The sequence below is a fragment of the Plasmodium coatneyi genome, chromosome 7 (assembly GCF_001680005.1).
Source record: "Plasmodium coatneyi strain Hackeri chromosome 7, complete sequence".
Classification (NCBI taxonomy): domain Eukaryota; phylum Apicomplexa; class Aconoidasida; order Haemosporida; family Plasmodiidae; genus Plasmodium; species Plasmodium coatneyi.
Window position 1 is genome coordinate 378464 of NC_033562.1, and position 12598 is coordinate 391061.

Consider the following 12598-nt stretch of genomic DNA (forward strand, 5'->3'; position numbering starts at 1 on the left):
GTACCATAATGTGGAAGGTTCTATGCTCGCCCTACTAAGGAATAAACTCAAAATTTTTATATATAAGGAATGTATAAAGAGAAGTGTAGAAAAATGTTTAATGAATGAATATTTACGACCACAACATAAAATGCAAGTTAACGGGGGAAAAAAATGTAGAAAGGAATGCTGTTCTGAACACATGTAGGAAGAGGGAGGTGGACTGCTGTTGGTTACACGATTAGTGTATTCAATCTTATTCTTCCTATAAACTACTCAATAATGAACTCTTCATATATGCATATGTAGCACACTTCGGTATCGTCATTATTCATAGGAGTAAAGGTAAAAAGGGGTCAGCGTGCTATAACGCAGTAATGTATTCTACAGATTCCCATCATCCTTATATACGAAGAGACTTACCTTTATTTCCTATATATATAGCTCATAACTCCGCCATATGGTGTGCAATCTTTCAGAGAAGGGAGAATGTGTGTGTCATAGTGTGAACGGTATCTTCCTCTAATTATAATTTACTATTGCATTCTATAACAAATAAATGGAACAAATGACATCAATTATAAATATGAAACCAATTATATATACTAATATGGTACCTATGGAAAGGCAAACTTTTAATCACTTAAACCCTTCGAACCTTCAATCTCCCCAAAACCACTTTTAACTCTCCCTGAACCCCTTCTGTACACAATTTGTGTATACACCAAAAATGGAAACATATAGGTACTTTTCTTCCACCCTGGGAAAGTTTCCTAAAATTTAAATTAGAAAGAAGAAAAAAAAAAAGGAAAGAGAAGCGGAGGGATGAATACATTAATATGCAAAGTGTAATATAAATTAAAGAAGGTCAAAAAGGAGCTGCAATGACAGAATATGCACACTCTATATAAGAGAATTTTTGGTAGTATCTTTAACAGAAGAAAAGAAAAATAAGAAGAAAAGAAAAAAAACAAGAAGAAAAGAAAAACAAGAAAAAGAGAGGAGCAAAGGAAGGATGTACACTCCGGAACGTATTGTTATGAGGATATTCTCTCCTCTTCTTTTAACACATACTTCATATATTCCTTCGGTATTATATCGTCCCAATTTATTCCATAAATTTACACTCCACTTATTGAATAATAATGCATATGCACATGTGGGGGGAAGTAAATAATTTCTATATGAACTGTACACAATATATTTGTTAACAATTTTTAATTAACCGCCCTCTTTTGAACAGCAATAAAACATGAATAAAAAGTATATACTGAAATTCCGAATTTGAGGGAGCTGCATTTCTATGTGCACAATAGTAGGGGCATATAAATATCAAATATAATGTTCTCAATAGTTACCCATAATGTAATAGAATAATGAATGGATGAACAGTGTATGAGAGATTTGTCCCCCCCTTTTCTTCTCTGCTACCTGTATACCTTCATTCCTTTTTTTACTTTATTTATGTATATTATTGTTTGGTACACACGTATGTGTTATCGCCCTATAAGCAATTGAGTAATATTTATAAATTCAATAAGTAAAAATTTGATATATATGCACGCTCATAATCACTAGTCGAACGGAATTGTCACACATACACCACTGCCCATAATCATGAAACAAGGAATATTTTTGTTCACATTCCTTTTGAATGATTGAACATTTTTTAGATTATTTTCTATATATCAAAAAAATGTGTATATGAACAATGGTGGTAGGAGACAAAGAAACTGATCCTGTTTGTTCTCTTTTATTTAAAAGTGGATGTAACCACTACTATTACACATATAATATTCTTCATGTTCATCATATCCAAATACAGTAAAAATGTAAGGAAAGTACATATGGAAATACCTCCTCCTTATGTATATTTTGATTCCCCTGTTCAATTATATTTTATAGGAGGAAGAATGTTTAAAACAATTACCCTCAAGGGAGTATTTCTACACGATGTTCGATGAAGATAAGATACTGTGTGATCAATGGGCAAATGAGGAGAACAAGCGTTTAGTAGAACAATTAGTGAAGCAAGCTTTAGGAATATACGTAGCGGCTGACGGGAATTTCGAGAATAAAATTATGAGGTACTACTGTTACGCAAGTACGATGAATACAGGACTTCAATTCTATGGAGGCCGTTGTCATTTTTTCTATTACTGGTTAGGTGACAAAATAAAGGACAAATTGAAGGGGAACTACTCACTAAGAACAGCTATAGAGACAATTTACCTACACCTAGTGAAATCAATTTTTGGACGTGGGTACGAGGATAAGTGTGACAGAATATACAAGGACATTGATGTTTACAAGGAGCTTCTCAATAAGTTGAAAACCATTTTCGACTACTCCCAGGACTACACAACAATACGGGATGCAATAGAAAAAAGCACATCCACATGCCTCGAACAATATAAAACGTATCTACAGACTGCTGAAAAGGCCTGCACTGAAATGCAGTCTGACTGCCCTACACCACGAGGAACGACCAGCAAGCAGGAGGCATATTGTACCTTATACAAAGAAGTATGCCAAAATAATACCCCTACTAAGGAAAACAATATTCCGAAACCATCAGACCTTAAATCTCAGTTAGAGACCAAACTGGCTAGTATGCGGCAAGAACCACAATCTTCGCAGCTTCAGCAGCAGCAGCAACAACAACCTCAACCTCCACAAGTACCATCTGCTCCTGCCTCTTCCGGAATGGACACGACCACTCTTCTTTCTTCCATTATTCCAGTGGTGGCAATTCCATTTATTGGTTTTTCTCTATATAAAGTAAATAATATTACCATTAAATTGAAAATATGAATAGTAGTATTTATTAATATTTTTCTGTCCATGTGAAAAAAAATGAATATAAGGAGGGACCTGCATAATATATACATGTGCTATATTTGCTTATGTTTTCTCCCTCTCTTTCCCCCTACTAGTATACATCGTTATTTCCCACCTTACTTAACACCTTTGGAGGAAGCAACAACAATAGGGGCAGAAAAAAAAGAGAAGGAAGGAGGTTCGCCATTAGAAGAGAATCTAATGAGTTAAGGGACGACTCTTCTACAGCAGAATATGCAACTACCACAGTAGGTTCCACAATAGACGAAGATTCCATGACGGAATATTCAATCCCATATACTACTTCATCGTCCAGATGAAGAAAAGCGCTTTTGAATGGAAGGAAGTAATGAAGAGTACAAGCGTGTTAGAATGAAGGATCTGAGGGGTATTAGAATGAAGGTTCAGGGTTTAAGAATAAGGTCCCTTTCTAGGTTATGAGAACAACAATATGGCCTGCTATTTAGCTATGAAGGGTAAACATATGGGAAATAAAAAGAAGAGAAAAAAAAAAGAAAAATCAGGGGTTTAGGATTCTGCGTTTAAGGTTCCGGGTTTCAGGGTATAAGAACAACAATGTGGCCTGGTGTTGGGGTAGGGTCTTTCTAGGTAAATGCCCCATAATATGGCCTGCTACTTTAGCCATCCCAGGGGGGGCAGTACAACCGAAGGGTGTATTAAAAAAAAAGAAGAAAAAGAAAAAAAAAGAAAGAAAGATAGAATGAAAAGGAAGAAAAAAAAAAGGGAGAAAAAACTGTTCTTGCGCGATTAGCCGCAATACATGCACATTTGTGTGTAACCCACATATGTGAGAGAAAACTCGGAAAAAAGGAAAAACTCATTGTTTTTATATATTCCAAGAGTGTTAGAATTCCGGGATGTGCATACTGAGTAAAAGCATGCTGCAACATACGCATGTTTTTTTCCTTTTTTTTTTTTTTTGCGGAGGTGAGGAGAAGCGCACATGTATGTGACATGGTTCAAAATTTGTGTAATTGTGTACACAGTTCCTTTCTTTTTTTTTTTTTTCTTTTGGTAAGAAATTTTTTTTTTGCGGAGATGATTCGCCCTGCCCCCTCCTCTTTTATGGTTACAACACATCTTTTAGATGCACAGTTCACATAAAACGGTAATAACAATGTCTTCACAGAACAGAAGCTGCGAAGCTGCGTCTTTCCTTGTGTGTTTATTGGAATTTAGGTATAATATTAGTCAAAAAATATGGCAAAAGAAGTTGTTAAAAAAAAGAAGAATGCCCTAATATAAATTTTGTCACACAGAAAAAAATTGCACCAAAAAAAAATAAGAAAAAAAGGAAAAAAGGGAAAAAAAGAAAAGGAAAGAAAACAAAGAAAGAAACAAAGAAAGAAAGAAAGAAACAAAGAAAGAAAGAAACAAACAAAGAAACAAAGAAAGGAACAAAGAAAGAAAGAAACAAAGAAAGAAAGAAACAAAGAAAGGAAAAAGAAATTATTAAGTTGAAAAAAAATTATTCAGGTAAAAACCTATAACAAAAAAAAAAAAAAATTTAATGAACATATTTTGGATCTTCAATAAGAAGGAATTTCCCAACTATTCAAAATAAAGTGGGATGAAATTCTTTTTTGCACTTATATTGATTACGCATTAACGTAAGCGTCTTCATACAATTAGAAAAAAAAAAAAAAAGGAACAAAGGGAAGGAAGAATGCCATTGTAACCATTGTACACTATATGAGCTTAGCGATTATTTATGCCTTCCTTCCGTCGGGAGGAAGGAACATTTAATGTTACATTCAATGGAACGCATCACATACGTCTATAACTTATATTCTTTCTATTCTGCTGTTGTTGTTGCTTTCTTCTATTATTATTACTCGTTCTGTTGAGGTTCGAATTATAAGGGGAGACAGAATATACTGTGTGTGTGGAATATTCTGTTGGATCGTCTATTGTTGAATTTATGATAGAATTTGTTGAAGAATTTTCTGTGTAATATAATGTTGTTAAGGTCTCTTCTGTTAGAGTATCGAAGTCTCTTTCAATTGTTCTTCTTTTTTTTTTATTGTTACTTCCAAAGGAGTTTTTTATCCCCGAAAATAAGGAAGTGTACTTATAGGAAAGGAAAAAGATGATAATATATATAGAATATATATAAAGTAGTTCAGTTTTTATATTCATTTTAAGTAGAATGGAAATATTAATAACTTCCCATTATTTATACCTTAAATTGTAATTGTTGTAATTACTTACTTTATATAAAATGAATGTGATTGTGGCTAGTCCTACCAATGCAGAGACGGAAGAAATAGTAGCGGGAAGTGTTGCATTTGTCGGATGTGTGGAAGTAGCGCCTTCTGTAGTTTCTTCCTGATGTGATATAGAATCTTTTGAAAGTTCCTTCTCCGATGCTTGTGCCCCGTCACCTTTTACGCTGGATACACTGTGCTCCTCATTCCGTGGAGCATCCCCAAGATCTACGTCGTCCCCAGCAGAAGGTTTGTCTGGGCAAGCCAAATTCGGTATTTCCTTACTAATAGTATCCTTATGCGTCCCCCAGAATGCGTCCCAGTATTGATCAGAGCTCCTTTCGTAGTCTCCCTCTACAGCTGCATATGCTGCAGTAACGGCACTTACGTAACTACTATACGCACTAGTGCACTCGAACATACTACTTTTTAACAATGTTCGTAGAGCAATATGGTCACGCCAGAAGTCGAATATCTTTTTCCTCTGATTGAAAAGGACTCCGTTAACAGTAGTGGGTACAGATCCACACCCGTTTTTAGCCGATAACTGCCCTAATTCCGTGTATATTGCACGCACCACCTGCGAAAATGAAACATTGTTTCCTAATTCGCTGGACATCATAGATCCAAGCCAATAATAGAAATATTCACAACGCTTCTCAAAGGATTGATTCTGCGTGGGCATTACATTTGTCACATAGTACCAGGCACCCACAATTTTATTCAAACATTCAGAGATATCTGGATACATCTTCAACACGGGTTGCAGACTACTTTTTACTGCGTTGACAGATGGATGGGATTTGTATGTGTCCCAGTATAATTCAAAGTCCTGATAGGCCATCCTGGAAGGTAAACCTTCCAAATGCAGCTTCTACAAATGAAGTTAGTGAAATGTATACATATGTATTTCTATGTATTCCTCTACACATATGCACTCATTATATTATATATGAAGTACTATATGTGCATACTATTGCGTTAGTCACTTTGAATATGAACTAACCATGAGTGCTTCTTTTCCCATTTCCATTGATGTAGGTCCAGGTTCATGTCCTCGGGGTTCATCCTCATCCTCCAGAAGTTCGTCCTCATGCTCCGGCTTCCGTTCAGCGGTGCACGTTAGTTTTGGTAGGTTCCTCGGTGGCCACCGTTTACACCTATTACCTTCCCAGTATTCACTTTTAAATTTAGTACAACATTTATCATTACTTTCCTCACATCTATTACATAACGCTAAATATGCCGACTGAGCTTTCGCTTGTTGTCCCATATATTCTGGACTATTGGAACCTACCGTACATTTCTTGTCCCCTTGCCAAGCATTAATGTTATAATCATAATCGAACAGTACCCTACAGTCTGGGAAAATGTACTCGCCAACATCATCGTACAACTTATAGAAATCACTCTTACATTGGTGTTCCGGAAGGAGACTGTAAATTTTCCCCATGATTTCCGCCAAGCCCCAATTATTCAAATTGTCTTTTATTCTATCACCTAACCAAAAATAAAAGAACTGACACCATTTATTACCTGTTTCATCGTGTTCCATTTTACGTGCGTAACAATAGTTCTGCTCAATTTCCCTGGCCAAGTTTATATCACTCTTCAGCCACATTTGTGACACTAGACTTAAAGTATTCCCATTATTCTTACAGCATTCATCCTCATCCTCATCCTCATCCTGCACTCCACGGCACTCTGAGCCTTCGCCGAATATATGGTACATTGTTTCTGAGGGTAATGCAACTGAAGCCCCGTTCTAAAAATATATAATGGATATAACATATGAGTATATATTTCTATATGAACACATATTATTTTATTCTACTATGCATAAACTGTTATATACATAGTATTTATATATTCTGAATAAGGAATGACCTGCTGCGGTGTTACCATTTTTAATGTCTATGAACATTTCTGTATATATAATATATTTATATTAGAACATTTCTCCTTCTACAAATTCGCACACAGAGAATAAGTGCGTGAGTATTCCGCTTGCTCCAAGATTATTTCTTTAGGGTTATGATTATACATGAAATTTTTGTGCTTCCTTTTCCTTTTCTTCCCTTTCTCCATTTGTATGTATAAATAATTCTGCATAAGGGAAAGGTACTCCCAGAAAGTGGATGCGGAAGAAAGGAAGGGGAAAGTGCAGACCTTCTCAAAGAAATATTTATACACGAAAAAAGAAATTAAGAAAATTACGGAGATAAGGACTTGTAAAAGAATAAATGAACATTCGTATTTTTAGTAAAGAAATTTACCAAAAAGTCAATATAAATTAAAACAATTTACCAACAGGTGAATGAAGTGAAAAATTTTTTTAATACTTATTGGCTACATATGAACATAAACACTTCCATATAATACAGAAAAAAAAAAATCCAAAAAATTGGAAGTAATACAAATGTTGTAGCAAATTATGTATTTCACTTAATAGAAAAAAATGAAATATTCTTGTTACATTTTATTTTTATGCCCTTCAGATAATATTAAGCATTTTTTAATAAATGATCTAAATAAACCTCTTTATTACACACATTTTCTTCCATTTCACACTCCTCAAATAGCAAAGCCAAGATTAACATCTACAACATCCGGGTTAGACGATTTTTCTGATAGAATTCGTTACACAGGTGTTGCCAAGGATTAGCATCCACACTCTGCATGACACATACTAAGAATTATGAGCGTGATATATATTTCCACGCTAACCTTTACACACATGTGTTCCACATATATTCCTTCTTTTCTTTCTTTGTATAATAAAATATTTGGTCTTCACTTATACATAGATCAATCGCCACGAATGTTATTAAGAATAGAACAAAACTACCCCCAAATTGTACGATACCGCTCAACCATAACTCCTCCTCTCTTTTTGTACAGTGGCGTCCCAGTACGCAAGTGTAACGCACATTTTAAGTTTTTAGAACCTGTGCTGAACGCATGGTTCACACGGTACATAATGGTCCACATGATCCATATGATCCATATGATCCATGGAATTATGTATGCGTTTATATGCGGCACCGTATATGCACAGATTCATGGTCTGCAATTGGACAGTTCTGTGCTCTGTATGAGCTATGTGGCTTATATATAGGCCATATGGATATATTACGTAACTGTGGTCACCATAGTATTGAAGGTTTGTCTATATTCCTCCTCGCCGGGGGCAACACACCCCACCTTTGGGGTCATCCCCGTTAGGGTGGCTTTCCCTATTTGTAGCACCCCTTTGGAGGACCCTCCATGCTGGGGGGCACCCCCTAACCTTGTCATACAACCCCACCCAAAAATGCAAAAAAAAAAAAGTTAAAATAGGAAACGTCCATAGAGCTAATGAGAACGGGTGGAATGAAAAGATGAGGGGGGAGAGTAATGCAAATTCGGGAAGGAGTTTGCCACATTCTTGGGCTGTATGCTGGACCCAGCCACATTCTACTTTTAGAAGTGTAAAGGGGTCTAAGGAGAAGGAAGAAAGGAAAAGAGGGTCTAAGGAAGGAAGAAGGAGGGTTCTAAGGAAGGAAGCGTCTAAGGAAGGAAAGGGTCTAAGGAAGGAAGCGTCTAAGGAAGGAAAGGGTCTAAGGAAGGAAGGGTCTAAGGAAGGAAGGGTCTAAGGAAGGAAGGGTCTAAGGAAGGAGGGTCTAAGGAAGGAAAGGAAGGAATGGAATGACTAAGGAGGAGGAAGGAAAGGGGTCTAAAGGGACCCTACATATATGCGATGTCGTTTTTACTTTAGTTCAGTTAAAAAAGCGATTTTTCGCTGTGTTCACACTCCACATGGGGTAGCATACTTTGGTAGCACCTACAAAATCGACATCCTTATGGTTATATATTCCAATAATAAAGGAGTGCATTACCCTGAAGTGAAGGTTGTATGGGTATTATTGAGGAACCTAAAATTTTTATGTAGAAAATGCATAAGAGAATATAATAAGATGAATAGTTACTAGCATAAGCAAATTAACAGGGAAAATATGGAAACGCTGTTTTGTTCTGAACATGAAGGAGGGGGCGCGACTATAGTGTATTCAGCTTATTCCTCTTATGAACTATTCATTAATAAACTTCTGATATATAATTATACACTACTATTGGTAATCATATTTGCTGTACGCACACACAAATATAACTCAATATATTAAACTACATTAATTCTCTTCCTCATTTGTAACTTAATACCATTATATGTTGCAACAAATGACTACACAGATGGCAATAATGATGATGATCATCATCATTCACATATAATAATATATATACAGTATATATATAAATATATATATATATGCTGTATATATATATATATATTTTACTAACATCGTATACACATAAAAAAAGGAGTTCCCCCCAGAACCCCAAAACTCCCCTAACGCCTCCGTACCCTTCTGAACTTGTTAATATTATGTAATAGAGAAAAAAGGGAACTATGAAAGGGATGTATGAATTTATTGTGGAATAGAGTATGCCACTAAAGAAAAAAGAGGAGCTCAAACAACATAATGTTCAAATATTGCACATATATGAATGAATTATTTGTAATATACACAACAAAAAGGAAAATGAAGGAAGGAATAAGAGGAACTATATCAGGATGTGAAATATATTATGGATCAAGGAATAGAGAGCTCATGTAGCGTAATGTATGTTTTTTGAAATAAATAAATACTCTGTAGTATCCTCATCAGGGAAGAAAAGAATATAAATTGTGAATTTATTATTACTCAACAGTTATCAATGGGGGGAAGGTACACTGCAGAATATTATTACGGGTGTGTGCATATTGAGAGGGTGAACAGTGTATTCCCTATGTATAAGTTGTATAATACGTATGTGTTAAGAATTTTTAATTATCCCTTTAAGTGGCCAGAGAAAGATGAATTGAAAATGTTATTAGAAAATTCTGTTATAAAGAATTGAATTGTTATATACACAATAATGAGATCATGTAAGTAGTTATACTGTGTTATGAATAACAAAATATATTATGCAATAGTATAAAATAAATGCATAGAAAAATGTGCATAAATGTTTCACACACTCCGCCCCCTTCCTGATCTTATTACCTTTTATTCTTATTTCAGTACAATATATTCATATTTTTACTTCATTTATGTGCATATGATAATTTGATCCAAGCATAGAATGTACAGTGGTTACTTGAATAATTTGAACAATGTGCATTATTGGAATGAGAAATAAAAATTTGATATATGCACGCTCCTAATCCCTAATCGAACGGAATTGTAGCACATATACACTCCTGCTCATTATTATGAAAGGAGGAATATTTTTGTACACATTCCTTTTCAATGATTGAACATTTGTAGATTACTTTTTATATATATACATAGAAGGAATGTGTATATAAACAATGAGTGGAAGGGTAAGGAACAACACTGAAGGGATCTGTTCCCCTCCTACTTCTTTCCGAGATAAGGAATTATATATTATGTGCATAGTGTTTTATGTGCTTAGTACAATGAAGTAAAGTGTGAGGAGTACATACATACAAACATATGTTTTGCGTCAATTCTATATATTTTATTTAGGGGAAGCAGACGGCAAGTTCAGTTCAGTTACCCTCAGAAGAAATATACCGTAAAATCGGTAAGAAGTGAGGGAAGCCGTGTTATGATGGATCAAAGAATGCGAAGTACGGGCCACAATTGACAGGAAATTTGGTGTCAGTATTAAGCAATCTGGCAATTAAGGGAGATGGGTGGATAAGTCCAATTGCGAAGGGGTGGTGCAGTGCAAATGGAATGGAGTGGACAGGGAAGCCGCCTGGCTACGGAAAATGGGATTTCTTCTATTATTGGTTAGGTACTAAAGTAAAAGAACAATTGAACCGTACTCATCACACATTTGAACAAGTCATGGAGACAATTTACAATGGGTTCCCCAAGTACGAAGGAGGTATAAGTATATGTACTAATAAGTACCCTAATATAAGCTGGAACATTTTTGAGAATAGGAAAAAAATATTCGATTATAAATATGACTATAACGAATTAGGGAAACAGGCACAGAGTAACTCTTGTCCCTGGGAAGCAAAATTAAACGGAAACCTTCAGGAAGCACGGACAGCCTATGACAAATTAATTGGTATGTGTCGTAGTGATGGTAGTTCATATTGTAATAACTTTAAAGAAACGGATAGAGAAAGGAAGGAGGAGGAACTACCGAAATTAGAATGCTCCACTCCAAAAAAACCCTCTGCTGGAGATGACTTCGACTTAGGAGACGCCGTGGTCGATGGTAAGTGGTACATTTTTTTATGGTGCTACATTGCTTTATGATGGTATGGTGGTAGGAAGGTTGTGTTAGGTGGGTTGCTAGGTGGGTGGTACGGTGGTAGGTGGAAGGAAGGTTGTTACGTGGGTGATTGGTGAAAGGAAGGTTGTTAGGGTGGTAGGTGGGTTGTTAGGATGGTGGTTGGTGGAAGGAACGTTGTTAGTGATGATAGGTGTATTTTCCCCCTTGGGGGGAAGTACACCCGAAGGGTGTATAAAAAAAAAAAAAAAAAAAATATTATATTGAAATTAACTTTCGTATTTTTTTTTTTCTTTAGGTGGTAATGACGATCCACCACCATCCTGTCCCAAACCAAACCCCTGTCCAAACCAAGCTGGTAGTAGTGGTTCCTTTAGTGATGCCGATTTAGTGGATGGTGTCTCTGGTGGAGAAGGAAAGGGAGGGAGTGACGGTGGTGGTAGTCACAGAAAAGAAGGGGAAGAAGTTGATAATCTTGGTATCGTCCCTGGTGCTGTGTCTGGTGGACTTGCCGCAATAGCATTACCAACATTGGCATATTTTTTTTACAAGTACAAACCTTTCTTCTTGAAGAAGAATAACCACTCTGGGGGAGGAAGGAACGGAAGAAGAAGAAGAAAAAGATCAACCATTAACCACGATTTAAACTCACCATTGTCAGACGACGACAACGACTCAACAACGGAATACTCATATAATGATTCTACAGCAACCGACTCCATGACGGAATATTCAATCCCATATACCTCATCTTCTTCCAGATGATGATAGAAGATGGTAGGTGGGTTGTTAGGTCGGTGGTTGATGGAAGGGAAGGTTGTTAGGGGTGGTAGGTTGTTAGTGGTGGAAGGTTGTTAAGGGTGTTAGAATGAAGGTTTGAGATGTGGGAGTGGGGTTAAGGGTGTTAGAATGAAGGTTTGAGATGTGGGAGTGGGGTTAAGGGTGTTAGAATGAAGGTTTGAGATGTGGGAGTAGGGTTAAGGGTGTTGGAATAGGGTCCCCTCCTAGGTATTAGGTACAAGAATATATCCTGCTATTTCGCTATGAAGGATGCACATATAGGAAGAGAAAGAAAGGAAAAAAAGAGGAAAAAAATATAATTGAATTAATTCATTATATTAGAAGAATAAAGTAAAACAAATAATCCGTCTACCCCTCTAAAAATTTTAAAAAAAGAATGAAAAGCACAATAAATGGAAAAGAGTACACACACAATCAAAAAGGGGATACACACATTAAAAAAAGGGGGGGGGGGG

The 12598-nt window shown here is 36.0% G+C and overlaps 1 protein-coding gene across 1 annotated transcript; it reads right to left on the minus strand.

Annotated features, from left to right (window-relative positions):
* Nucleotides 1-5013: 5013 nt before the first annotated feature.
* Nucleotides 5014-6953, minus strand: PCOAH_00016240 (KIR protein; the record flags this gene model as incomplete). The annotated part of the gene is made up of 3 exons (XM_020058433.1): nucleotides 5014-5922; nucleotides 6055-6813; nucleotides 6951-6953. 3 exons carry the CDS (start codon nucleotides 6951-6953, stop codon nucleotides 5014-5016), a joined length of 1671 nt encoding a protein of 556 aa, XP_019913920.1.
* Between the last annotated feature and the right edge of the window lie 5645 nt (nucleotides 6954-12598).